This window comes from Acomys russatus, chromosome 7 (assembly GCF_903995435.1).
Source record: "Acomys russatus chromosome 7, mAcoRus1.1, whole genome shotgun sequence".
NCBI lineage: Eukaryota > Metazoa > Chordata > Mammalia > Rodentia > Muridae > Acomys > Acomys russatus.
The window spans coordinates 50,601,567-50,627,882 of NC_067143.1; the positions used below are offsets into that span (position 1 = coordinate 50,601,567).

Sequence of the window (26,316 nt, forward strand, 5' to 3'; positions counted from 1 at the left end):
TTGTTTGTTTGTTTTTGTGTATTTTTTGTTCTGTTTTGTTTTAAACACAAGTAAGCCTAAATTTCTGGATCTGAAAATTTACTGTATGGCCTATATGTGACTTTGGAAATAAATGTGCCCCTTAAAAGCATGAGTCTGACAACCTCAAATATTCATTCTCATCTCAAAGTCCTGAAGATAAAACAAGAGTCAGTAAGGAAAAAGGAAAAGAAGCCAGAGCATTCAGATTTCACTTACGGGGAGCCCATCTGCTACAAATATTTTTATAAGTCACCAAAAAAGATTAGAAAGCTAATGACGTTAGGTGGCACTTACTAAACACGCATTGTATGGACTATATAATTATTTTCAATGAGTAATCTCATCTAATTCTCCTGGTAACTCATAAGTACTATTATCACTTTTGTCTTAGAAGGAAACAGGTAGATTTGTAGACAATGAGCAGATGGCTAGTGACACAGCTCTGTGGGAAAGTGCTTGCTTAACATGACCAGATAGTACTGTGTGTATTGATTTGTTCATTAACTAATTCATTCATTCAACAAATATTAATTAGCATCTAGTACATGCCAAGGCATTGGTCTAAGTACTAGGGAATATAGTGATGAATAAAACAGATCAAAGCTACCCTCAGCAGTCTATAGGAGAAATAGGAAATAAACTTGTGATTTATAACATCAACTACTTATAAACATAATGAATAAAAATGAAACACAAAAGAATATGGATGAGATCTAGGTACTCTTTTAGCTGCAGCTTTCCTAAGCTATTTCTTGAATACTAAAATCATTATTAAGTAGATGAAAGAGAAAGAAGAGAAAAAAAAAAATAGCCATTAGATCCAGTAACGAAGGCAGTTAAAAGCATTACAGTGAAGACTTAACAACCTGAAACAAAGTTATGTAACAGTCAGTTGGTGTGAAGGCCAGCTCAAAAGCATAACTAAGAGCTAAGGCTGACACCGCACAGTGGTAGAGCACTTTTCCAGTCAATACAAGGCCCTGGGTTCATTTCCCAGCATGACTCACACACCAGAAACAAAAAACCTTCTACACATGCACAAAACAGGAGTAACTGCAACACCATGTAAAAAGTGACATTCAGAAATGCTTACTTGAAATCAAGTAAAAGTGTAAAGACTATGTTTAATAAGCCCTGAAGCCATCTAAACACTTGATTTTGGGCTGGAGAAATGGCTCAGAGGTTAAGAGCACAGTCTGCTCTTCCAAAGGTCCCAAGTTCAATTCCCAGCAACCACATGGTGGCTCGCGACCATCTCTAATGAGATCCAGTGCCTTCTTGTGGTGGGCAAGCGCACATGCGGGCAGAACGCTGTATAAATAATAAAACATTTGATTTCAACATTTGATGGATGTGCTTTAGTGAACTGGCAGATTCATGTATTTGAAACAACTCATTATTATCAGTAAATTAGTAAAATGCTGACTTCCAAAAACACTCTATAAAGCAAAAGAGCTGGCATTTTCTAGGGTGCAAGCTCTGTGTCACATCAAAAATACTCAATCCTACTTAACCCTTGTCCCTGAGATGAGAAAAGACTAGAAACACTTATTATCTCAGATAGCACAGTACCCTTCTGAGATTTATTCTAAAATACTGGCAGCCAGGTTTATAATACTCAAAGTAGGAAGCTGAAGATTCTTGCCTGATGAATCAAACCCACTCAGGAAAACCCTAAGGATGAGTGGCACAGTAATAGAGCAGTGAGTGTGCCAGCTTCATATGTAAGCTGACTGCCAGATACTTAAGGAAATTCTGAAAAGAAAAACTAACAGGTAAGATAAAGAATATGAAAAAAAGAAAGCCAGACCAAAAGACTTATGATATAATCAAATAAAAAAAATTACAATCATCCTATCAAAAAGCAGAACACTAAAAAAAAAAAAAAAAAGGCAGAGTGTTATTTTTCAAAAGAAAAGTAAGGAACATCTACAAGAGAAGGAAGAATTATTAGAAATTTAAAATATGATGGTTGCCAAGAACGTTAATGCATGCCTGTGATCCTCAGCACTCAGGCTCCAAGGCCAACTAAGGCTACAAAGTAAATCCAGGGCAAGATTGAACTAAATACTGAGATCCTTTCTCCAAGAAAAATAAAGTATGATATCAAAAATAAACAATTCCATGCAAGTAATATAGACACTGATCAAGGGCACAGAAAATGACGACACACATTTACCTGTGTTAGGGTCTCTTCTAACATCTTTACATAGACTATTTATTATACCCAAAGATCTTACACAAACACTGGGATTTTCCCCTCTATTTCACAGGAAAGACCTGGGTATAGAGTTTAGTTTCCTCACAGTAAAAAAAAGCTAGTGACAAGCCAGATTTAAAATCAAGAAAGTCTAGTTCCAAAATCCATACCTCAAGCTACTATGTTACAGTGGGGGTGAGGGTGGGGTAGAAAACACTTGGAAAACAGAAATGAAAAAGTAGAAGAAAATTAAAGGATCAATTTAGAAAGTTCCAAATTCTCAGTAAGTGATCCACAACGGAAATGCAGACCATCAAAGAGGTAACCCGCGAGGAGAGCTGTCGACCTGAGTGTACAGGATACAAAGCTCTAAAAACAGAATCTAAGGGTCCTGAAGCCCTTGTTGGTTCAGTCCTCTAAAGTTTCCAGAGACAAAACCAGAAGCTAGAAAGAAACAACAGCACTGGGTGTCTCTCAAAAGTAATATTAGAAGCTCGAAGTAAAAAATGTCTTCAATACTCATAGGAAAAAAAATGTCCTTTGTCCACAAAGGATCTCAAAAAACTTCTCAGCCACCCATACACTGGGAAGCTATTAAAGGACATGCTCTAGCAAAGTAAACTAAGAAAAAGGGAAGAGCAGAAAGATGCTAAAAAGGAAACCACAGAGATGCAGGTGTAAAATAAGGCTCAGGCCATCAGAATCCAAACGAGTGTGAAGACCGAGGGTTACAAGAACATGAAATTAACAGAATACTAATGACTTGAGGTCAGAAATGAATGCATGACAGCATATACATTTTAAAAAGGAGCATAACAGCTATTCATTTACCCATTCCCCTTCTTTCTCCTAAGAAACACTTAGCTCTACTTACTAGCAGAACAAAAACTGACTTCCTAAACCTAAGACAAGCCACATAAATGAAGACTTTAAAACTTTTCTAGTTTGTTTCAAAATGGCACTACAATTACGAAATACATTGTAAGTGTAGAAACAGATCTACTAGCTGTCATCTTGAGCAAATCAGTTGGCACGTGAGCCTCATCCCTACAAAGTGAGTAATAATATCTATCTCAATGTGCTATGTGCAGAATTAAACAAGAGGAGTGTTCCCAGCATAAGCACGCGGCAGGTGACCGCCAGCTAGCTCTACGTCACACCGTGGGCAGAGGCAGAAGGACTGACTCCCTCCAGCACCTACCTTCTGTGTTGTTGTGTTGGTCGTCTGTGTGGATGGTTTGGTGAAAGTTATTTTCACGGGTGACATGTGGGGTGGTAGGGAGTTGGCGATGCTCTGCATGATGTTGCTCATCTTGGGACTGCCACTCACGGGCACAGTGATCGTCTTTGAGACTGGAACAACAGCCTTGGGAACTTCCTTCAGGACAACAGGAGAGGAGCTAGAAGAGTTTGTTCGCCTGCGTTTTCTGGGTTTTTCATCTTCATCTGAACAGCTAACACCTGAAAGACGATGACAGTATTCCTACTTACACAAACTAACATTGCCTCTTATACTTTTTTTAATGTCTGTGTCATCCTTGGCCTCTCCCTTTCTTTTATGCCCAATCTGCCACTAAGTCCCTCAGAAAAGTTGTCTCTCTTAATACCCACCCTTTCCTTAAACTACTACTCCACTTGGGGCTCCTTGTCTCTTGTCTGTATTTTATCAATAAAGCTATCAGACACTCCTGCATCTTTCGACATCTGTTCTACACTCCTCTATGCTAAAGCAAGACAGGAAATGTCATGACTGAGATGCACAGCCTGAAATTCCCTAAGTCTGTATTTCCCTATCCTCCCAAAATCCTTATCAGACCAAAACTCAAGGACCACTATCTTTCAAGGCACACAATACCATCACCCTAACCCTGTGCCCATCTAAAATCTTGACCAACTAAATTTCTCACCATTATCCAAACATACTTCAGCACCTTCTTATCTCTGAGTCTGTGTACCGTGTTTTTCATTGAAGAGCACCACCAGCTTTGAAGACCTCTTCTTCATCCTGCCATCATCACCCTGCAAGCCGCCTTCTCAGTGATGCAAAGCTAACCCACCTCTCCTTTGAGCATAAGTACATGAAGCACTTTGTACAACTGTCTAGACATCTCCCTTATTAAAAAGCTTTTAGACAAGAATGACTAAGTCTAACTGTTTTGTCTCCCTGGTATGTTGACTTTCACAAAGTTGGTGAATGAATAATAAAACTAACATTGTCTTTGAGAACAAAGTGATATAATTCTTGTGACTTAAAAATACATGTTTGTGAAATAGTTAATGTTTGAGATTTATAAAAGTAGTTTTAAAATTTATTTTTAAAAATAGGTCCAGAGGCAGGTATGGTAGCACATGCCTGTAATCCCAGCACTCAGGGACACAGAGACAGGCAGATCTCTGTGAGTTCGAGGCCAGCCTAGTCTAGAAATCAAGTCCAAGACAACCAAGGGTACACAGAGAAACCCAGTCTTGAAAAACAACAACAACAACAAAAAGGTCCTGAGAGTCATTTCTAAAGACTACCTTGGTTAAATCTACAAAACCCTGAGATGAACTTAACAGTCCATGACTCTCAGCATTTTTGTAGCTCAATGCTTTTGTAGATTTCACAAAATTCATATGATACACAGCAATGTACATGGGAAATTTCTACAGAGTATGTATAAAATATTACACAGTGTGACTCATGGAGTTGGTAATAAAATACAAGTCTTTACAGCTTCAATTTTTAGACTCTATGCAGCACTGGCAATGACCTAGAAACCTATCTTAAAAAAGGCAAATACCACCTCAAAAATCTACGAGAAAATAATTTATTACTATATTGAGACCAATTAAAATAAAATACTAATGATAAAAAAGCAAAGCAAACAAAAGTAAAATATAAAACAATTTTTAAATAAAAATCAAGAAGCATTAATATAAGAAAAACTGGACATCAAACTGTTTTGTAGAAGCAAGTTTGGTAGTAACTGCAGTAGTCCCAGCACACAGAGGCTAGAGCAGGAAGGATCACAAGTCTGAAAACAGTCTCAACTACACAGGAAGATTCTGTCTAAAAAAAGAAAAGAAAAAGAAAAAAGACCTTGTATAGAGCAGAGAAGAGTCAGTTTAAAACTGCAAATAAAATATTTTTAAGATTGTATCAAGTAGCAATATAAAAGGTAGCCCCTAGAATTAGTCGCTAAATATAAGAGCTGGATGATATATAAAGTAATTCAAGAAAGCACTGCAAAGAGTGGAATTCTGGGAAAACATCAAATAGTCACCTAAGCACATGCCTTCAGTTCCTATTCATCTGTGTTCCGCAGGAATCAAAAGATCTCAATGCCTAAAGGAAAGCACTGTTCAAAGGCAGATTTCCCACACAAAGCAAAAACAAAAAAAAAAAAATGGCATTTCTCAAATCCCAGAGCTGATGAAAAAGCAAATACCTAGTCATATATACGGATAAGAAGTCTTTAGAACCTTCGAAAACTGACACTGAAACAAGTTGTAGCCCGATGATTTATAGCAGAAAAGCAGATCTAGTCAGAGCTCAGACTGCAGCACTAAGTCAGGAGGGCCCTGGTAACACTGAAACATCACTTACTTTTGACATACACAGTACTTCCACTTGGCAAGACAACTACACTGGAGGCAGGACTGGCAGGCCGTGGAGACTTAACCGTCGCTATGCTGCCACTTGGAACAGGGGTAGAGGTTGGGGTTGACGTGGTACTTGTGTAGGAATAGCAAACCACTACTGAAGGAATGATAAAAAAAAGTTTGCTGTTAACTTTCACCACAACTGTCCAGACATACAGAGAAATACTTTTATATCATTTCCATGTCATCAGAAGCTAGATGCTAGGACAAGGTAGCAGACTCAAAGAGTTAAGGGCTGTTTTGAAAATCATCATTTACTGGGTCTTTCCCAAGTATTTACCAGCTTATCAACAGGTAACAGTAAATGGAAGTATAAAGCAAACTTTATTGAGGAAAAAGGGAAACCATTTCTCATAATGGCAAAAACTGGACAACAGGCACAAACTTGAAGTACTTTTTAAAACCAGCATCAGCACCAACAGTGGGGTGAGTGTAACTTCTCCCTAATCACAGCAATTTCCAAAGTGCTTATAGGAGAACCAAGCTACCATCTCTTTAAATACACTAACTCATCTGTCATTTGCCAGCCAAGTAGTGCAACAATAACTCAGATAAGGACATGAAATTTCAACCTCCTTACCATTTAGTGTAACGACACAACTTAGAACACCAAGAAGAGCCTGGAGTTATCTGTACTGAGTACCAGGTATTGTGCTAAGTCTTTCCCATCATCACCAGCTCTCACACCACACCCCCTTTTAATGATGAGGAACACAGTTTACAGATGCTAAGATGCTGAAGGTCACAAAGCTAGGAAATAACAAACTTAGATCCAAACACTGGTTTTACTATTAGCAACCCAACTTTCCTCCCATTTTACCAGCCAGCAAGAGGAAAAGGCAAAAGTGCACAGAGAAGAAACATAACTGCCAACCACGAGGAACACAGGGGTCTAGTAGAACCTAAGTCTGCACAGATAACTGCCTCCCTGAAAATACAGCTTCCTTTTGCTTAAGGCCAAGCCCAGACAAGTGTGTGTGTCTCACTCTATTCAAAGCCCACTACTAGACAAGACAAGACAACTTCTCAGAATAATCTAGCAATGCATTGTTTTTAGAGCTGCTTTTGTTCCAAGCATACTTTCAAATTCAGTAATATCCTTGCTAAGAGAATTCAAGGATTTTTAAAGTGTGACAATTACTAGATTAAGTAACAGAAAAAAGGTGCTCACTGACTGAAACCCTACAGGCTACGTGTACCCTGATTCAAAAAGACAGGTTTACCCTTCTGGAGCTATCAGCTCAACATCTTCTACCCAACAGGTGCTTCTGTCATCTTGTTTATTCTACATTGCCATTCTTTAAGTCCTTCCATTCACCTCAGAAGACATGGGAGCTCAGGCCTGTAATCTCAGCAGCAGGAGGGCTGAGACGAAAGGACTACCTCAACTTGGAGTCCAGCCTGGGCTACAGTGGGGTTTTATGGCCAAAACAAAACAAACAAAATAAGACAAAAGATACACTAATGTCACAAACTCAATCTGAGAAAGCTTTTTGCAATTCTGTGACTAACATAGTTTTCCCTTTGAAGTAAAGAATTTTATTTTAGTGGAGACTGAAAGCCTGGCAGTTTCTAGTTTGAGACTCAAAGCCATACAATCAATCTCGTAATTGTTATGCACATACTACAAACAGATGAAGAACCCTGACAGGGATCATCTCTAACACAGTGTCCTACTCACCTTCTTTGCTTGCTGTCTCTGCAGGCACAGGAAGGGATGCATTGTGCTGGACAGCTGCGTTGGCCACAGCATTTGCTGTTACAGTGAAGGCAGTTTGGGGAACCAGTCGGGGCATCAGTGGTACCAATCTACGCCCTTCGATGGACCATTCTGAAGAACTATTAGGTCCAGACATACTAAACAAAAGAGAAAACACTGCTACAAGGGTTTGCACTTGCTGGAAATGAGTCGAATAAACACATTTTTTTAAATGATAAGAAATATCCTGAATTCTGACGAGGCTTCATTTTAAGCAAGATCAAACTTAGGAACAATTAAATTCAAGGAATGCCACACATTGATGTTCTTACACACTTTACTCTATAATCTGAATCCTATAATGAACATAACTGCAACTACAAAATTATTTTCTATGCTTTGAAAATAAAAATTGGTATTGATTTTAGGTAATTGGTTTCATGAATGAAAACGAGCAATTCTACTAACTTTTAAAACTTAATTTTGTAATTATGCCAATAAAGTAACAGCACTGGGAGTGTTAAGAATCAGACTTTTCTTTATAGTTAACGATGGAATTTAATGAATCTTTGCAAAATTTCCTAACTGCCCGCATGGCCAGAGATTCTAAAGGCTTTCAAACACAGAAAACTGAGGCAGTAAACGAGAGGAGTTAGTAAGATGGAAAACAGCTGCATACAAGAGCAGATGTCACTGATAGTATTCACTGTATTTTTATATTACCCTTCCTGTTAAAAAAAAAAAAAAAAAAGCACATCTGAGGACGGTAAAAGAAATCTATCATTACTTTACTTTATTTGTATGGTGTACCCTGCACTCCAAAAGGCACTTGTAGCAACTGGACCCTCTCTCTCTCTCTAAGACATTATTAAATAGTCTGCCTTAAATGTATTAAGTAAGTTTTGTTCCAGAAATCAGACTAGAGGTTAAAATACCAGAAGACACCTGCCATATCTCTTAACTTAGCCTCATGAAATATCCTAATGTTTAGTGTCAAGGTTTAAAATTAATCTAGAAACAACTGATTTTCTTCACTAAATCAGAAATATTTCAAGTTTAGTGAGACCACAGGTCCTCAGCCTAGCTTAGACTCTATACCCAGTGATTGTTCAAATTCAGGCAGAGTACCCCAAATCCTCTGTCAGTGGGCAGGGGAGTAATTCCATGATGATGGAGGTTGTCGTGGTGGTGACAGTGACGGTGTGGTTAAAATCAACTCAGGGCACATTATATTTCAGGCACTGCTCAGCATATCTTGTGTAAACTAACCCAGTTCTCTCAGCAATCCTAAGAAGTCATAGTATTAGCATCTCCGTTTTCTAGGAGAGAAACTGAATCACAGAGAACGTTAATTAACTTGCCTAGGGCCACACAATAAATGGCTCCTTCAACAAGAATATACCACGCTTCTGTAATTATTTGTCATACCATAAACATAAAGAATAAAAGTTTCCTAGTGGGTTTTATGGGCAGGTTTGCTTTATACCAATTGAGCATTACTGTCTAATTACTGCCAACTACTGCTAAGGGGAATAAATTACAACTTTAAAAGGATTTAAAACAGCCTGATGGCACAGGCCTTTAGCCTTTAATCCTAGCAGCCCCTCGGCAAAAGATAATCTCTCAGTAAGTTCAAGGTCAGCCTGGTTTACACCGTTAGTTCCAGGCCAGCCAAGGCTATATAGTGAGACCCTGTGTCAAAACATCAAAATAAAATATTGCCAAAAAAAAAAAAAAAGAAAAAAGAAAGAAAGAAAGCAAAAAGAAAAGAAAGAAAGGAAAGAAGGAAAGGAAAAGAAGAAGGACTCAAGATGAAGAACCCAGTCGGGTTACTATGAAAAATATATAAATTCTTTTGTAATTTAAAGCAGTCCTATGTAAGGGAAGAAAAGGTAGACTTCTTGAGGTCCCAGTCGCCTCCCAAATATGTGACATAAGTTCCACGTTAACACTAGTTCAGAAACAAAGAACAGTACAAACAATAAGAAGACAAAAAACAAAAAACCAAAAACCACTATTACTGTTACATGAAAACTTTCCAAAGGCTAGCGTTTCCTTGGCATACTCCTATTTGATTGGACTGTCACTAATAAACTTGGTTGGTCTGAGTTTACCATACATAGTGACTTCTACACTTACCTGGCATATTGTTTAAATGGTGGCAGACATAGAAGATTAATATTATGAAACACATGGACATGTGCTACTGAAAAGATGAAGCTTGCAGTGCAAAAAGACACAACTGCAATTTTCAGGAAGAATTATACCTTCCAAATGTCCACTCATGCAAGCATGCTTAAATATTAAGTGAATGAGAAATGAAGTATCATGTTAGAATTAGGTCAAAAGTTCCTATTGGCTTAGTGATAAGGTTGTAAATACGTGTTAGCTGAACAAGTCATCTAAGTGAATTTGGAAATTATGTATTGAACCTGAAGGTCCCCTCAGTATGCACACCCTCCTGCCTCTCTAGTCATCCAACGACCACGGGGAGGTGTGAACACTAAACTGATCCCTGCTCTGAGAAAGCCACATCCTAATGAGCTACAATGGGCAGCAGTTAAGAAAAGCTGCAGCCTCCCACTGCCACACAGCATCCTGGGAACTTCTGACAGCTGGCAGATATGCAGAGATTTGGTATTCCAGACTACCATTTTTAGTCTAATTGTAGAGACACTGAGGACAAGGAGTGGACTAAGCAAAACATGGAAGCATTAATATTGGTAGAACTAAGAGCTCAATCCAGTATCAAAGGACAAGCGCCCTCCCAGTCAAGCCTTGGAACAGAAGGCCTCTAGTGCAGCTTCTCTTGGGCCCTGGGTCCTTCCTCCTGTTGATCCCCTTTCTTCCTGCTCAATCTTCTCAGGTTTCCCATCCCTTTCAAGCACATTCCTTCTGGGCTCCACAGCAATTTCAAGTCGGGAGAGGGAGGGGGAGGGGGAGAAGGGAATGCATTCCTCTAGTGTTTTTACAAACTAAAACCCTCAGGTCCTCTTTGGGCCTACTAGGTTCCACTGCTATATCTGAGGGCAAGAAAGTGCTACCAATCCTCATTCTCTGACTCTTGGGCTCAACAAATAAAAATAGTATCCAGTCATACTAAACCACAATATAAAATATTAAAATCAGAGTTCAGAAAGTCCTCAGAAGCTTTTATAAAAATTATATACTGAAGTAAATTCTTTTTTTGAAAAAGAGAAATTCATATATTAAGGAAATCAGAAAGAAAGGGGAGGGCAGAGAAACAGGTGGAATAGAAGCCAACTCTCAATTATCCATGCTAATGGAGAGAGGACGGAAAGGGAGAGGTAAAATAGATTAAAGAAATCCACATATTATCCAAAAATTATTTTGGCAATTACTAGTAAATTCTTGCACCAATTTTTTTTTCAGGCCAACTAACAACTAGTGAAATGAGTTATAAAAATTTTCACCTCCTCTCCCTTCCCCCCCTCTAACTAGAGATATTCCCAAGCAGCAAAAATGGCTAAAAGTCGGGCAGTATTAGGAAGGTGAGGAGGGAAGAGAGGAAGCAAGGGGCATGGTTAATTCACAAATGGAGTATGCTCCTGAATAATTGAGAGCGTCAATTTGGAAATAAATACAAGAAAAAGCCTGGAATAATAATAACCTATTTGCATACCTGTAACTTGGTCTTTCACCCAAATATAAGGATAAATTCATTCTTAAAAGGGGAAAAAAGGAAAAGGAGACTAAATAAATGTTATCCTTTAAGAATGACACTGATGCATCAACTTACAACTCATTGCCCCACAACACCCTTTGAGTCTTCTAAGGAATTCATTTCCTACTTTATTATCTAGAACATAGTTCCTATTACCACCTCACAAATTAGAATCCAGACCCAGTTTAAAGCATTCTGATCCTAAAGTCTGAGGCAAGTTCAAAAAGGGACACATTAAATTTGAATGTTTCAACTGAAACTGAAAACTAAGTATTTGCCATCTCTACAGAGAACGTCTAAGTTTCTACAATGCATAGCTACCACAGATGAATCTCAGACTTCCAGAACAAACAGCAAAGCCTTCAAGCCAAACTGTTAAAGATGTGAGTACCCCATTCTATGTGTTAAGTAAAATGAGGGACAGTGACGTACAAGAAGCCAACAGAGCTGCGTAATCAATTTAAATTCTGCCAAATGCCTTATATCATCACATTATGGTAATGCACTGAGTTCTTTTTCTTTAGTTTTAGTTTATCGTATTAAAACATAAAAATTAAAACAAATGGATTATACTTTAACATTTTATGTAACATTTCCGCTATCACTGAAAGGATTACTTTCTGGTCCTTTCTGCTCTTCAGGATGCACTATCGATAACTAATGCCTACCCAGTCCGTCAGTTATGATGACCCAATAAGAAGTCTTTATCTCTTTAATGTGTTTGCTTTTTAAAGTACATTAAGTTATATTTATATTCCTTAAAATACATAATTTTATATTTTTCTAAATATTTTTCGAAACATTTTAATTAGAGCCATATAAAAACTGTAATGCCTATTTATAAAGCAATATACATATCAAATACCATTACAAGAAGCCTCTAAGCACCTTTCAGTTTAGGGAAGCATGTGTCTTTGTTATTGAGCTGTGATTATACAGAGATTACCGTTTTTGTTGTTTGGTTTTTGGTTTTCGAGACAAGGTTTCTCTGTGTAGTCTTGGCTGACCTAGACTTACTTTGTAGACCAGGCTGGCCTCGAACTCACATTGATCCACCTGCCTCTGCCTCCCGAGTGCTGGGATTAAAGGTGTGCGCCACCACACCCAGCTCAGAGATTACCTTGTAATAGGATTTGACCTTTAAGCTTCCCTAACAAAATGCAAAACAAAAAAGAAAAGTAACCAATAGAATAAACAGTAATCACTAGGGGCAGGGTCTCTGAGTACAGAGATATTATTAAGGTAAAAGCCTCAAGGGATCTGCCATACAAAAGGAAGACTGTCTCAAAGCTACTTTACACTACATCATTTTAAACAACCAGGGGTGGTAGACTAATGGCTTACTTATGTGCAATTGTTGTTAACCGTTCATCGTTTACTGCTCTCCGAACTTCAGCACGGTGGCGTTCTGTTGAGATGCTATGAAAAAAAATAGCCATTATAGAACTCTGCCAAGCAGGCAGCTCTTCTCTACACTTTTATTAATGTTTAAGTCAACATCTTTTGGGGGTTGAGGATTACTTTGCTTAATGTGTATCATCAAATGTTTCAAAGTCATAGGAAAGGTTTCATACTGACTCTGTGTAACTGAGGACTATTTATCTGCAAATCGCAGGAAGACAAACTCAGCCTGATATGCAGATTCTTCCCATCTGTGGAACAGCAGGCCACGGCAGGACTAGCAGTGCTTCCTGCTAACCAGACACGGAAACCGGTGCTCAAGGACTGATCTCATGACTGCTGGCAGGAGGACTGGGCACTTAGAAGAAAGTCTTCTAAGGTCTTCTCTAAGGCTGAAGAGTCTGATAATTTTATGTTCAATGAATATAATAAAAGCAGGAAGAGTGGCCAGATAATGTGTTTCTTGTGAGTACATGCAATGAAATGTGACTCAACTTCACCTAGGTGCTTTCTACATTGTTACCAATGGTAAAAATGTGCATATATTAAACAGCAATAAATGAAACAGTTTTTAAAAACTACATCCATTATATTCACAAATACCCAATAAGGTAAACACCACTCATGTATTCTTTAGACCTTGACGCTAATTTATAGCATGCATCACACACTTAAGGACTAAAAGCAGAACTTATGAGGAAGCATAAACAACAAAACATAAGACTAAGAACCTACTTAGTTACACTCAGATATTAATGTTAGTTACATAATAAGAGCCTCTTCCATATTTTAACTTCTAAAACTAGAACAAAATGACTTTAAACGTAGAAAGCAAACTTGAGTTAAAGCAGAACATTTTCTGAGAAAGTGCAAGATATAAAAATGGATCAAGACAAAGTACCAAGGACCCCCTTTGACTAGAGTTGTCTGATGAGTTCAGGTGCCACTCTAGCGCAGGGAAAGGAGTAAAGAGATTAAGGAAGTTGACTGTATGACTCGCACCCACTTACATGTTGAAGCATCGTGCTTACATCCCCCCTCTTTTCCCTCCATTAAAGGCCAATTCTGCATCATGAAATTCAGTTCCACCAGCTCTTCTTTCTTTCATCTGTCAGAGGACCTCCCATCCAGGTAACCAAAAACATCTGCCTTAAACCCTTTGATTGGCTCATCCAACAAAAACCGAGTTTCCCCATTTTTTATGGCAGCAATCACACAACTGGAATAAAATCTCTAAGTACCTAACAAACTGAAAATCTCTGTTCTTCAATTTGTAAGTGAAAAGAAGTAAATCCCCACAAAATGAGATTTCTAGTCACATCACCAAAACTTTCATGACAAATTACCTAAGGACTTTTGAGAGTTCTCCGAGAAGATCTTTCTTTTCCTTGGTGAGATCCCCCTGTGCCCGAAGTGCACTGATAACTCCAGCATATGCCTCCAATTCTAGAAAAAGAAGATTATTTTATCAAGATAAGCCTTTAGTTTTGAACAATGTGGCTGTGCGATATTAAACTTCAGGGCAAGAAATCCAAAATCAACCAAATGCAAAATTTTAAATGCCTTTCAAAAATGTTATTGAATATGAAGAGCCAAGTGTCACTTTCATCATTTATATTGCTTTGCTATACATGTCTCACGGAAGTCGAGGTGGAAAAGGCTAGGAAAGAAAATCTCTACCATATTACTGAAGAACATTTAACCCAGCCAAGGATGGTAGCCACATCTTTAAGTCTACAAAAAGTTCCATCTAAACAAAGAAAACACACAAATCTACCATCAAAATGACTAATTAGTCTTGATATAGTGTTAGATGCCTATAATTCCAGCACTCACAAGACTAAGGCAGAAAGAGTTTGAGGACAACCTGGGATATGGAGCAAGAAACAGAGTCAAAGAAATACAGGCAGAAAAGTGGCTCAGTTGGTAAAGTAATTGCGATAGAGGCATCAGCACCGGAGTTTGGTCCCCAAAATCCACTCTAAAAAAGAAAAGAGAAAGCCAAAAGGTGGTGGCACATCCCTTAATCCCAGCACTCTGGAGGCAGAGGCAGGAGGATCTCTAAGTTCAAGACCAGCCTGGTCTAGAGTGAGTTCCAGGACAGCCAGGGAAAGAAACTCTGTTTTGAAAAACAAGAAAGAAAGGAAGAAAAGAAGATAGATAGATAGTTGTCATCCCAATGTTGAAGGAGGCAGAGACAGGAGGATCCCCTATCCTTGACAGGCACTAAGCCAGCCTAGTTTACTGAACGGAATAAGTTTGAGGTAACAGACCCTTTCTAAAGACTTTTCGAAAATAAAACAACTTTTTTAAAAGATGGATGATCCCTGAGAAACAACATTTGAGGCTGTTCTGTTTTACACATGCGTGAAGGAATATACAAAGATGCACGGATGCACACCTACACAAAGATACAGACAGGCAAGCCAGGCATGATTAACATAGTCCAGTAATCCCAGTACTCAGAAGGTAGCAGCAGGAAGATCAGAAATTTGAGGCTAACTTAGGCCAAAGTTAAAACACACACACACACACACACACACACACACACACACACACACACACACAAAGTCAGAACATACATTAAAAAAAAGTCCGCAAGCCTTTCCAACAAAAGATGCTTTCTGTCCATACCAATTCTAGGTTCTGTGCTACTTTTGGCCAATGGAGCATAAGCAAATGGAATGCAGATACTTGCTGAGTACTTGTACTGGTGGCCTTGCTCTCTAGGAATCATAGCACCTACCGACAAGCTGTGAAGAACCCCAGAAAGAAAGGTCACAAAGGAAGAGGTTCAGCCAAATTAGCTTCTGGTTGAATGGAACCCAGGGGAGGTCAGGCAAAACCAACAACAAAGAGAACGAAGCAAAGTAATAAAATGGTGTTTTTGTTTGTTTGTTTGGCTATTAACACTATGAAACAGATATACTTAAGCACTGAATGGTGGAAATAAATGTCCAAATTAGAGGTATCTTCATGCTCACATTGTTACAAATATTTGCTATCTGCCCAACAGAAACTCAGTGATGTGGGCTAACTAATAATAGATGTAAGGCTGCAGACTTGAAGCTAACCAATAAATAACCAATAAATAGCTCTGTTCATAGTATCCACAATTCTGCCAAAAGGGAGCGTTAGGGATTAAAGAGATGGCTCAACAGTTAAGACCACTTGCTGCTCTTCCACAGGCCTGGGGTCAAATACCAACACCCACATAGTGGTTCAGAGGCATCTGTAACTCCAGTTCCCTAGAAACCAACAACCTTTTCTGGCTGCCCTAGTCCCTGTGCACACACAACGTGCACAAACACACATGCAAGCAAAACATCCATGCATATAAAAAATAAATATTTTAAGGAAGCCTTATATAGAGGACTGGGCTGAGTAATTGAAGCAGAAATGTCTAAGTCCACTGAACAGCCTGCATAGAGTATGTACCGGATACTCAGCAGACCCGCTAGAGTGTCTTTCAAAAGACAAAGCTCTGCTTCTTCAAAGGCAAGAAACAAATACTCGGTTCCAAGAAACACATTTCTGCTGTAATCAGAGTCAGAAGAGATTACAAAATGGTACTAGGAATAAGCAGCTCTGATTTACTATATTAAATGTTTAGCCCTATTAAAATACATTTGAAGTATTCTATTCAACAAATCAATTTTGAATCCTAATACACATACACTGAAGAGTGTTAAGTCCTGACTGCAAGTATTTAACTGCAAAATACCAGTGAAACAACTCATCAGGAAATTAAGACAGTTTGCATACAGTGGTAGAGGCATGAAAAACACAGCATCTGGTTTGGAAACACGAGCTGTGGCAACAAACTCCTGCAAAGTAGGGCAAAAGAACTTAAAATGCTTTATGTTTACTTCACTTCCAGTAACAATAAGTACTTTTTGTTTTGTTTGTTTTTCAAGACAGTTTCTCTGTGTAGCCTTGGCCATCCTGAAACTTGCTCTGTAGCCCAGGCTGGCCTCAAACTCACAGTGATCCACCTGCCTCTGCCTCCCAAGTGCTGGGATTAAAGCGTGCACCACTACTGCCCAGCTAAGAGTAACTACTTTTAAGAGTTTTACATTAAAGGAACTAAAATTATCTGTCTGTCAACAGTCACTATTCAAACCAAACTACTAACAGATTATTATAAGATAGAGTACCAGGGAAAATATTTAAACGTTTGTAGTTATAAAACAAAGTCTCTATTCTCAAAGTGTTTAAAATCACAATGATATGTGTGTGTGTTAGATAGATGACTAATAAATAGATGAAGTATTATGAAGGTTTTATTTCACATATAAAAAGAGCGATTAGACTAAGAAAATCCTTAAACCCAAACTAAATAGTTATTTGCTAAAACCCAGTAACTGATTGTAGAAATGGCAGAAGAAAATGAGTAATATTTTAGATTTTGCAAAATGCTTAAGAGAATGGCAATGCCATAAAAAAAAAAAAAAAAAAAGAGATCAGAGGGAGAAGGTGGCTTGAGAAAGACAAACATTATTGCCATTTCAGGTTTTATTGTATGGTTTTGAGACAGAGTCTTGTGTGTGTGGTTCAGACTAGCTTTAAATCCTGATCCTTTTGCCTCCACTTCCTTACTGCTAGGATTACAGGCATGTGCTACCATGCCTGACTTAAAAACACTATTTCAAAGAAAACATAATTGACTGAAGAAATAGGATAAACAGAGCTGGCAAGCAAGATGTCTCCGTGGGTAAAAGAGCTTGCTACCAAATCTGATGACCAGAGTTCAATTCCCAGGACATACACAGTGAAAGGAAAAACCTTGATTCCTGAAAGCTTTGGCCTGACCTCCACACATTCCCCAGTGTGTGCCAGACCTTGTATGCATAGGCACATACAAATAAAATTAAAAACAACATTTATTTACAATATAACATCTTTTTTCTTTTTAAGCAGCCTCTTAACATGTAGTCCTGACTGACCTGGGACTACCTATGTAGACCAGGCCGGCCTTGAACTCAAGAGAACTACCTGCCTCTGCTTTTTGAGTGCTGAGATTAGAGGCAGATGCCGCCACATCTGGCTAAAATGCCTAAAAAAACTAAAGGTGTACCACACTTTTTTTTTTTTTTTTTTTTTTGAGACAGGGTTTCTTTGTGTAGCATTGGCTGTCCTGGACTCCCTTTGTAGACTCAGCAATCCACCTGCCTCTGCCTCCCGAGTGCTAGGATTAAGGCCCTCGCCACCGCGCCTGGCTTTTTGTTTTGTTTTTCGAAACTGAGTTTCTCTGTGTAACCGAGCCCTGGCTGGCCTGAACTCACTTTATAGACCTGGCGTGGTACTCATAGAGATCCACCTGCCTGTGCCTTCCCACTGCTGGGATTAAAGGCATGTGCCACCCCTGTCCTTCGCAACACTACTTTTATAAAACTCTAAACCCGGTCCATTTAAACAAATCAGCCACTTAATTAACTTTAGTCATAAAGCCCCAAGTCAATTAAGTTATAGGTCATGAGTTATAAAAATAAGGCAAGGGAGAGGCAGTTAAAAAGTAGCAAGCAATTGCCTGCTACTGTTACCCTGAGTGCATCATAAATGTCTAGCCCAATTTCTTTTTTATTTAAGTGTGTATGAGTATTTTGCTGGTGTGTGCCTATAAACAGTGTACATGCCTAGTGCTAGAAGAGAGCACAGATCTCCAAAACTAGAGGACTGTGAGCTGCCGTGTGGGTGCTGGAAACGGACTTGGGTCCTCTAAATGAGCAGCTCAGTGCTCCGCTGAGCCATCTCTTCGGTTCCCCAATTTCCTGATAATTTAAATGTTTAGCATCTCACATTGAAACCATTTATAGTTGTTTCTCAAGGGACAAAGTTTTAATCTAACAACACTTTTTTAAAAAGGGGGGACCGCAATGCCGTGTAAGTGCAGGTGCCCAATAAGGCCAGAAGAGGGCATGAGATCCTTGGAGCTGGAGTTACAAGAAGTTGGGAGGCACCCGACCTGACTGCTGAGCTCTTAAGCCAGTGGTTCTCAACCTGTGGGTCGAGACCCTTTCAGGGTGGGATATCAGATATCCTGCATATCAAATTCACATTATGATTTATAACAAGAACAAAATCACGGTTATGAAATAGCAATAAAAATAATTTTATGGTTGGGGTCACAACATGAGTAACTTTTAAATATTAAAGAGTTGCATTAAGAAGATTAAGAACCACTGCTCTAAGCTAACAATTATTAAAGACGGCATCTTCTCTAGACTTTGGACTTGGACCTAGTGTTTGAAAGCCATGCTAGTAACCCAATGGGTGGAAGAAGTCTTTGGTCAAATTGCTGTCAGGGTCCACCATCATAGGTGTCACGGGAGATGGCAGTACCACAGGAGGTAAATCATTTTCTTTAGTACAGAAGCATCTCCCACATTATCTGCCTAAAACTACAAAACTACAGACATTTATTGCTGGTTATTTTTTACTTTTACTTAATTTTTTCATGCAGAATTTTTTTCCTGCACCCCAAGCCTTTATTTCTTCAGTTTCTTCTGGGATATCTCTCTTCCCCCCCCCCCCCCCCCCCCCGCTTTCTGTGCAACCTCTTCTTCTAGCTTAAGAACAATTTGACCCTCTTCAGTGATGGTCAATCAGATATGGAAAGGGAGCCCCAACATATAGGTCAATCTGACCCTAAGTTTAGTATGTCTGTGCTCATCTTGGGTAAGTTGTTTACCTGAATATACTCAGAAACTGAGAATCTACATGTAGATCCAAGGGTTAAACATTTCTCTCCACATTTTAAATGATGTACAGAAAACAAAAAAAAAAGTTAGCACTCTCTTTGAGCTATGGCTCCTGAGACTGGACCCAGTATTTGGCCTGGGCATACATATTAGCCCCATCATGGCAACAACACAATGGCACACACTGCTTTTATAAAGTAGTATCTTTCTGGTACCTGGTAGCTTCCAGATACAACCTTGATGGCTTGCACAGTTTCATGGGTGTTTACTCTTAAACACCAAAACTTTAACCTTTTGATGTGCATGATTTTATAGAGTCTTATGGTCAAACCATTTTCTTACATCACCTCAAATCAGTAATGACAAAAGCTAGGAATAAACTTAGACTTAAAGGTTACTAACTTTATTTAAACCTAAACCCTTGATTCAAGGCTCCCAAAACCCAGAAACCTCAGTGCCCTCTACTGTCTTTGTGATCTGTTCATCTAGCATTGGTTTTTTAACTGAGAGAAGTGGAGCTCAGTTTTATAAGCAACAGCAAGTTACATTAGTGCATGTGCACAGCCAAGCACCTTAAAAATAATGATCAAAGTTTACATGTAAGCTTAACAGACTGTCTCCCTCAAAGAACCCTCTTCAAATAGGTAAACCAATGTAAGTAGTTTGAAATCCTCAGAGTAGGGGAAGGGGAAAGACAAAAGGGGCGGAAGTGATTAGCAGGAGGTCCACAGTAGGTACAATTCTATCTGATTTACATATAGAAAGTCACAACAAAGATTTCCTTTGAAGGAAGATTTAGTGGCCTACAAATTTATGAAAGTAACTGCTTTAAACACTATATTCTCAGATACTAGCCACAATAATAGGCTTTTTACTTAATTAATATTCACCACCAAAACACTGATGATCCTTTCCAGATTACCTTGTCACTTATTTAGTACACTAGCCTTGGGCTGCGGTGGTAAATAAGACAAGGCCCTTATACTCTACGACAGCACTTTCACAAATTTTCACTTTAAGCCAAAGATTCAAATGGTTAGAGTAACTCTTTTTCTCAATATTTCCAGGAACAACATGTGGCTGAGACCCTCCTACACACATGGGGAGGACATTAGTTCCTTACACAAAACATAAGCCTTAGCATTAGGGCTTGCTCTTCTCCCTAAATGCTTGTTGAAAAGGGCTGCTATAAAGGGAAAAAAAGAAGCATAAGATAATCAAGTTTAAATATAATGTGTATCTTACCAATTACAGTAAGATATAAAGATATAACTGGGAAATAGGCAGCTTGCATTAAATTAGAATCCAGAAAAAGCATATGATTCTCTTCTCTCTCTCTCTCTCTCTCTCTCTCTCTCTCTCTCTCTCTCTCTCTCACACACACACACACACACACACACACACACACACACACACCCCTACGAAAGTTAGCAGTATCCAAAAATGAGACAAAAAAAAAAAAAAAAAAAAAGAAATCATATTATTTAGAACAGTGGCTTTCAACAGTTGAGCAACCCCACAGAGGGGTCATCTACGACACAGATATTTACACTAAGATTCATAACAACAAAATTATAGTTATGAAATAACAACAAAAATAATTTTTATTGTCGGGCATGGTGGCACATGCCTTTAATCCCAGCACTTGGGAGGCAGAGACTGGTGTGAGTTCGAGGACAGCCTGGTCTGCAAAGTGAGTCCAGGGTAGCCAAGACTACGCAGAGAAACCCTGACTCCAAAACAAACAAACAAATTGTTTTTCTTATGTTTGGGGGTCACCATAGCATGAGGTTGCAATATTAAAAGGTTGAGAACCACTGTGCTACAGCTAAATACTGACCACATGACTTACTTTGAGTACTGCCTTAGGTTTGAATTTCATATGTAAAAAGGGAACAAAACAAAAAAATTTTCTACTTTGGGGCTTGAGTATCAGGTGAGATGCTGACGTTAAGAACACACAACAGGGCTGGAAAGATGGCTCAGAGTTTAAGAGCAGTGTCTGCTCTGCCAGAGGTCCTCAGTTCAATTCCCAGCAGCCACATGGTGGCTCATAACCATCTATAATGAAATCTGGTGCCCTCTTCTGGCAGGCAGGCACACATGCAGGCAGAACATGGTATACATAATAAAAAAATAAATCTTTTAAAAAAGAGAGAGAATACACATCAGGCTTCCTGTACATCATGGCTCCTTGTATAATTCCTATATCTTATGTATAAATCATTCTAGGCCCTGGGGAAACAGTGAGAAAGAAGTGGGCTAAACCATCAACAGCCGTGACCCACCCCAGAAAAAAAAAAGGGGGATCACAGAGAATGGTGGTCACCACTCTGAAGACAACCTAGGCTACACAATGAGACCCTGTCTTAGAACAAAAGCAACAAAAATCATACCCAATTTTCGAAGAATCCGTTTGCATTCATCCCTGCTGAGATCCAAAAGGGTTGGCCACACAACAGGCATTGCTGCTTCTGTTTGGAAGCCCCAAAGAGCTTGTCCTCCCTATCAGAAGAAGAAGAAATCGAATTAACAAAGTATATGCAATAGGCCACTCGCTTGGAAATCCACCCACAAACCCCCCACGGTATACAAAGGAAGGCTGAAAGGACACCTCATAACCATCTTCATCACCATGCTTTCCAGCTCCTGGCAAATGAATCAAACCACCATTTGAGAGCATACTGGTCCAGCTTGTATTCCCAGAAGAAAGTGCATAGGCTTCCGAGTCCAACACTTCTTGGTTCCAGTTCCAGCTTTTCAACATAACTAGTTGTTTCATGTTGGTGAACTGGCCCGTCTCAAGCCAATGTGTACATGTTTATGAAACAAAAAAGTAATCCTACCTAGTTTGTTGTTGTAAGCATTAGAAAGCAGGGCATGTCAAGTTTTCATCGTGGCTGGCATATAACTTGTCAAATAAAGAGTCTACCACCTGTGCAACCTTGGACAAGTGATTTGACCTCTGCCAGTTTCCTTAATAACAAGTTATGAAATAAAATAAGCAAAGGGTAGAGCATGTTATTTGGGTAAATGGAACTCAGCAAAGAAATCTTTTCTCACGTTTCGACAGTAAAATAGTCATGAATCCACCAGTTACCAAAACTTTAGATGTCTTGAATTTCGCACTGAGAATTCCCTAGTCTAAGGGCAAAAAGACACAGAACCGGTAGCTCACACTCAACAGGTTAAGCACGGAGTAGACCTTCCTTAGACATGTTAAACTGATCAATTGAGGATTAGCAGGAGTACAGTGGATGAATGAATGAGCCAGCCTAAGAGTCAAACATTCTATTGCATTCCAGGCTCTGAGTTGCTAACTCCAACTCTTGGCCTCAAGTGGAGCCCCCTTCCCCCTACTTTCCCATCGTCCTCTGAGCTCAGAACCAACCCAGAGCGAGCCGAACTGGACGGCGCGCCCCAGCTGGCAGGATGACATAAAGAAAGGGGGTGGAGAGGAGGAAGGGGCAGAGCCAAAGGAATCCGCTCGCTCCCTAAGCCAGTCCCCGCCTCCCGATAGGATGTCGGAGGCGGCCGGCGACCGCTCGAATCAGGCACCACGTCACGGCATCCCAAAGCATCCCCTCCAGCGAAGGCCACGGCGGGGGCCGCACAGCAAAAGAAAGCCGGGCGGCAGCAGCCAGAGTGCGCTCCCGGGACCCGGATCGCAACGACTCGGTCCCCCGCACAAGTGTCAGCAGGCAGCCCGCCCCGCCCCCTCTCCAAACACGCACTCCCTCACGGCACCACAACAGGAGCAGCCGGCCCGGCTTCTCGCCCGCGCGGCTCAGAGCCGGTCCCAATGTCAAGCCCGCACCCCCGCAGCCAGCAGCCGGTCTCGGGAACGCTGGCCAGCGTCTGCGCCGCGCGCTCTCCACAGCGGAGAGGACAACGGAGAAAAAGCAGGGGCGCAGACAGACGGCCTGGAGTCACCCGGGGGCTGCTAGACCTCGACCTCCGGTGTCCCATCACCAGGCGTGCCGGAGTCCCCCTCAGTCCACTTGAGGGAGCCCCGCGATCCCGTTAGGAAACAACGGAGGATGGGGCTGACCGCTCCAAGCCGGGCTCCCCATGCCTGGCCAAGTGCTCCCGTACCCTGGATAGCCTGCCAGCTCTTCCCAGGACCCTGCCTGAGAGACACCCACCTGCCCGGCCTTTCGGGGCTCATCTAAAAGGCTCCTCCGCCAAGACTAGGGGACACCAGGAATTAGGTTTGTTTGCGGTGCCTCAGAAGGGGCAAGATGGCGACAGATACCAGGGCGCAGGCGCAAGCGCGCGCGGCTCGCCGGGAGGTGTAGTTCGCCTTTCCCGCCTTTTGAGAAACGAGGGCTCAAAAGCCTCCATTTGTCCTGTCCCCTTTCCTTCGCGTTTTAAAAGGAAAGGGCTGACGTCGCGGAGCCTTCTGGGAGTTGTAGTCCTCGCTCAAACTCTTGTCCTCTTTCTCTCGCTGCTTGCCGGTCACAGCGCAAGGAAGTCTGGGAGTGTAGTTCCTTTTGGCATCTACTTTATTCTCCAGTCTTTATCTTCGCGCTCCTAGCCCTCAGCCTTTCCCAGCCAATCAGCTGCTCTTTCAGCTAAACGTGGGGCGTCACACGTAGCAGTCAAAATGGCGTCGGTAATTGGGGCTGAGCTTCGACCTTTTCGCTAGCGAGGTTAGGGCTAGAAAGAGCACAGCTTGGTCTCTGATGAACGGTTGAGGATTAAGATCAGACTCTTGGGAGCAATCATCAGCGTCCTTCAGCCACCCAGACGACAATTCAAAAGAGTATCCAGGCTACAAGAGCGGAGAGAGAGGACCTCACAGTGGCCCCTACCCCCTTCTCGCTGTTGAGAGTTGCAAGTCGAGGAGAGGAATCCAAGCGTTCTCGCCTTGGAGTTACGCCATGTGCGAAGTAGTAAAGGTAGTGATATGTCGTGCTTATCTGTTTAAGGGAAGAAGGGATTTACTTGAGGCACAACGACATGGTAGGTTCACCCTCGGCCTTTGTTATTATTTAACCGTACAGTGTTGTGCAAGTCTTGTCCCCTATTTTACAGATGGAAAGGGGCCCCATATATTGTTACTCTGAACCCGAAAAAGCAAAGTTAATTTCTAGTAGTGTACGTTCCATCAAATTTTTTGTGTCCTTCCTCTAAATGGAGAACTATGGTAACATCGGATGCAGTGAAAGTGTACAAATCTAAAGGAAGTGTTAGTGTGATCCTTCTGTTAGCAAACTCCCTTGAAAACTAGGGTAACCACTGGAAGGACATATAGCTCAATGGTAGATAAGGGCACACGACAAAAACTACCCTGTGGGAATATAAAATACACAACGTGGTTGAAAGTTCTTTTCCTAGTGGGTCGCTATGAATTACATTTATAATCCCAGCATTGGGGAAATGGAAGAAGGAAGATGAAGAATTCACACTCAGACTAGACTGCAAGAGGCCCGGTGGCCCAAAAAATGGTGATTTGTTTTGTTTTTTGTAAATTGTGAACCACTGCATAAAGTTGAGTTCCCATTTGTGCTCTTGAATGGAGCTGTAGGCTAGCCGGAAATGAAAAGGACCATTTACATTTCCTACACTTCCCTCCTGACCTTCCTGTGAACCCTATTTTGAGGTCAGTTCCTTAAGAGTATCTTGTAAGGTGGTAAATTGTCTTAATGGGAGATTTTTATTTGACCCTTGCAGCATCTCAATGAGACGGATCGAATTAAGCTTCACCATCCCATGAATGGAAAGGCAGGGTTGCTCAAGAACTGGTGAACCAAGGGCTACATAGTAGAGCCCTCTCTCAAAAGACATCAGGGACCTGGGGAGATAAACGGCTCAGTGGTTAAGAGCACTGTCCACTGTTCCATTCGCAGCACCCACGTGGTGGCTCACAGCCATATATAAATCCAGTTACAGGAGTTCCTTGGGTGCTGCACTCATATTGTACACAGACATACATACACTCAGGTAAAACACCCAGACACAGGAAATACATTTTTAAAGAAGGCAACAACAAAAACCTGACTTCTACAGCAAGTCAAATATGAGTGACAAATTGTTGGAGTTAGTCCTCCATCGTTTGCATAGTAAGGCCTTATGATTATTAGGTATATCTCTGGTTAAAAATAAGCCTCTGATACAGGTTAAGCATCTCTAAGGCCCCACATAAGTAAATGGTAAAGCAAGGATTTAAGTGTAGGCAGCTTGGGCCAGGCGTGGTGGCACAAGCCTATGGTCCCAGAACTCTAGGAGGCAGAGGCAGGCAGATCTCTGCGAGTTTGAGGCCAGCCTTGGTCTACAAAATGAGTCCAGAACAGTCAAGGCTACACAGAGAAACCCTGTCTCGAAAAACCACTTTAAAAAAATGTAGGCAGCTTGGGCTAGTTCAACAAATAAAGACACTTGTCTTGCAAGCCTGGTGACTTGAATTCAATCTTCAGCACCCACTCACATGATACTGGGAGAACTGGCTTCACAAACCGGTCCTCTGACCTCCAGCGTGTATGCACACACAAATGACAGGAACTTTTCTTTGTTATAAATTTAGGTAGCTTGGTGCTGGAGTCTATACCTTCAGCCAGTAGTAGTTCTCAAGCTTAACTGCTCAGCAGGAGCACTTGCTGGTCCTGATAAATGCAATGTTTTTGGCTCTGTAGTTTGCGGATATATCAGGCCAGATCCTCTTCCCAACAAGGTTCCAACTAACAATGCTGCTGGCAATTACACAACACTTTACATCTCCCCCTTCCTCCTAGCCGTTTTCATTAGTGGTGTTTTTTGTTTGTTTTTTAGTTTTGGAGACGAGGTCTCACTATATATCCTAGGCTAGCCACAAACTTGAGATACTCCTGCCTCCGCAGCCTCTTGAGTGCTGGGATCACAAGTATGTGCCACTGCGCCTAGCTCTTACACGTGTTTATTTTGTAGCCAGAGGCTATGATGTCCTCTTTGTGTTATCTCTGACTGCTTTGTAGTTCCTGATATG

At 40.6% G+C, this 26,316-nt stretch overlaps 1 protein-coding gene across 1 annotated transcript in view; it reads right to left on the reverse strand.

Moving 5' to 3' along the window:
* Positions 1 to 23,699, reverse strand: part of Emsy (EMSY transcriptional repressor, BRCA2 interacting) — a 70,670-nt gene extending 46,971 nt beyond the window's left edge. Inside the window, exons 1-8 of the mRNA XM_051148998.1 lie at positions 23,498 to 23,699; positions 21,749 to 21,857; positions 13,998 to 14,097; positions 12,595 to 12,669; positions 11,209 to 11,250; positions 7,548 to 7,723; positions 5,811 to 5,963; positions 3,423 to 3,682 (exon numbers count right to left, since the gene is read on the reverse strand). Coding sequence (XP_051004955.1) covers positions 3,423 to 3,682; positions 5,811 to 5,963; positions 7,548 to 7,723; positions 11,209 to 11,250; positions 12,595 to 12,669; positions 13,998 to 14,097; positions 21,749 to 21,818 — 876 coding nt within the window. The 5' untranslated portion in view covers positions 21,819 to 21,857; positions 23,498 to 23,699. The remainder of the gene's footprint in view (positions 1 to 3,422; positions 3,683 to 5,810; positions 5,964 to 7,547; positions 7,724 to 11,208; positions 11,251 to 12,594; positions 12,670 to 13,997; positions 14,098 to 21,748; positions 21,858 to 23,497) is intronic.
* Between the last annotated feature and the right edge of the window lie 2,617 nt (positions 23,700 to 26,316).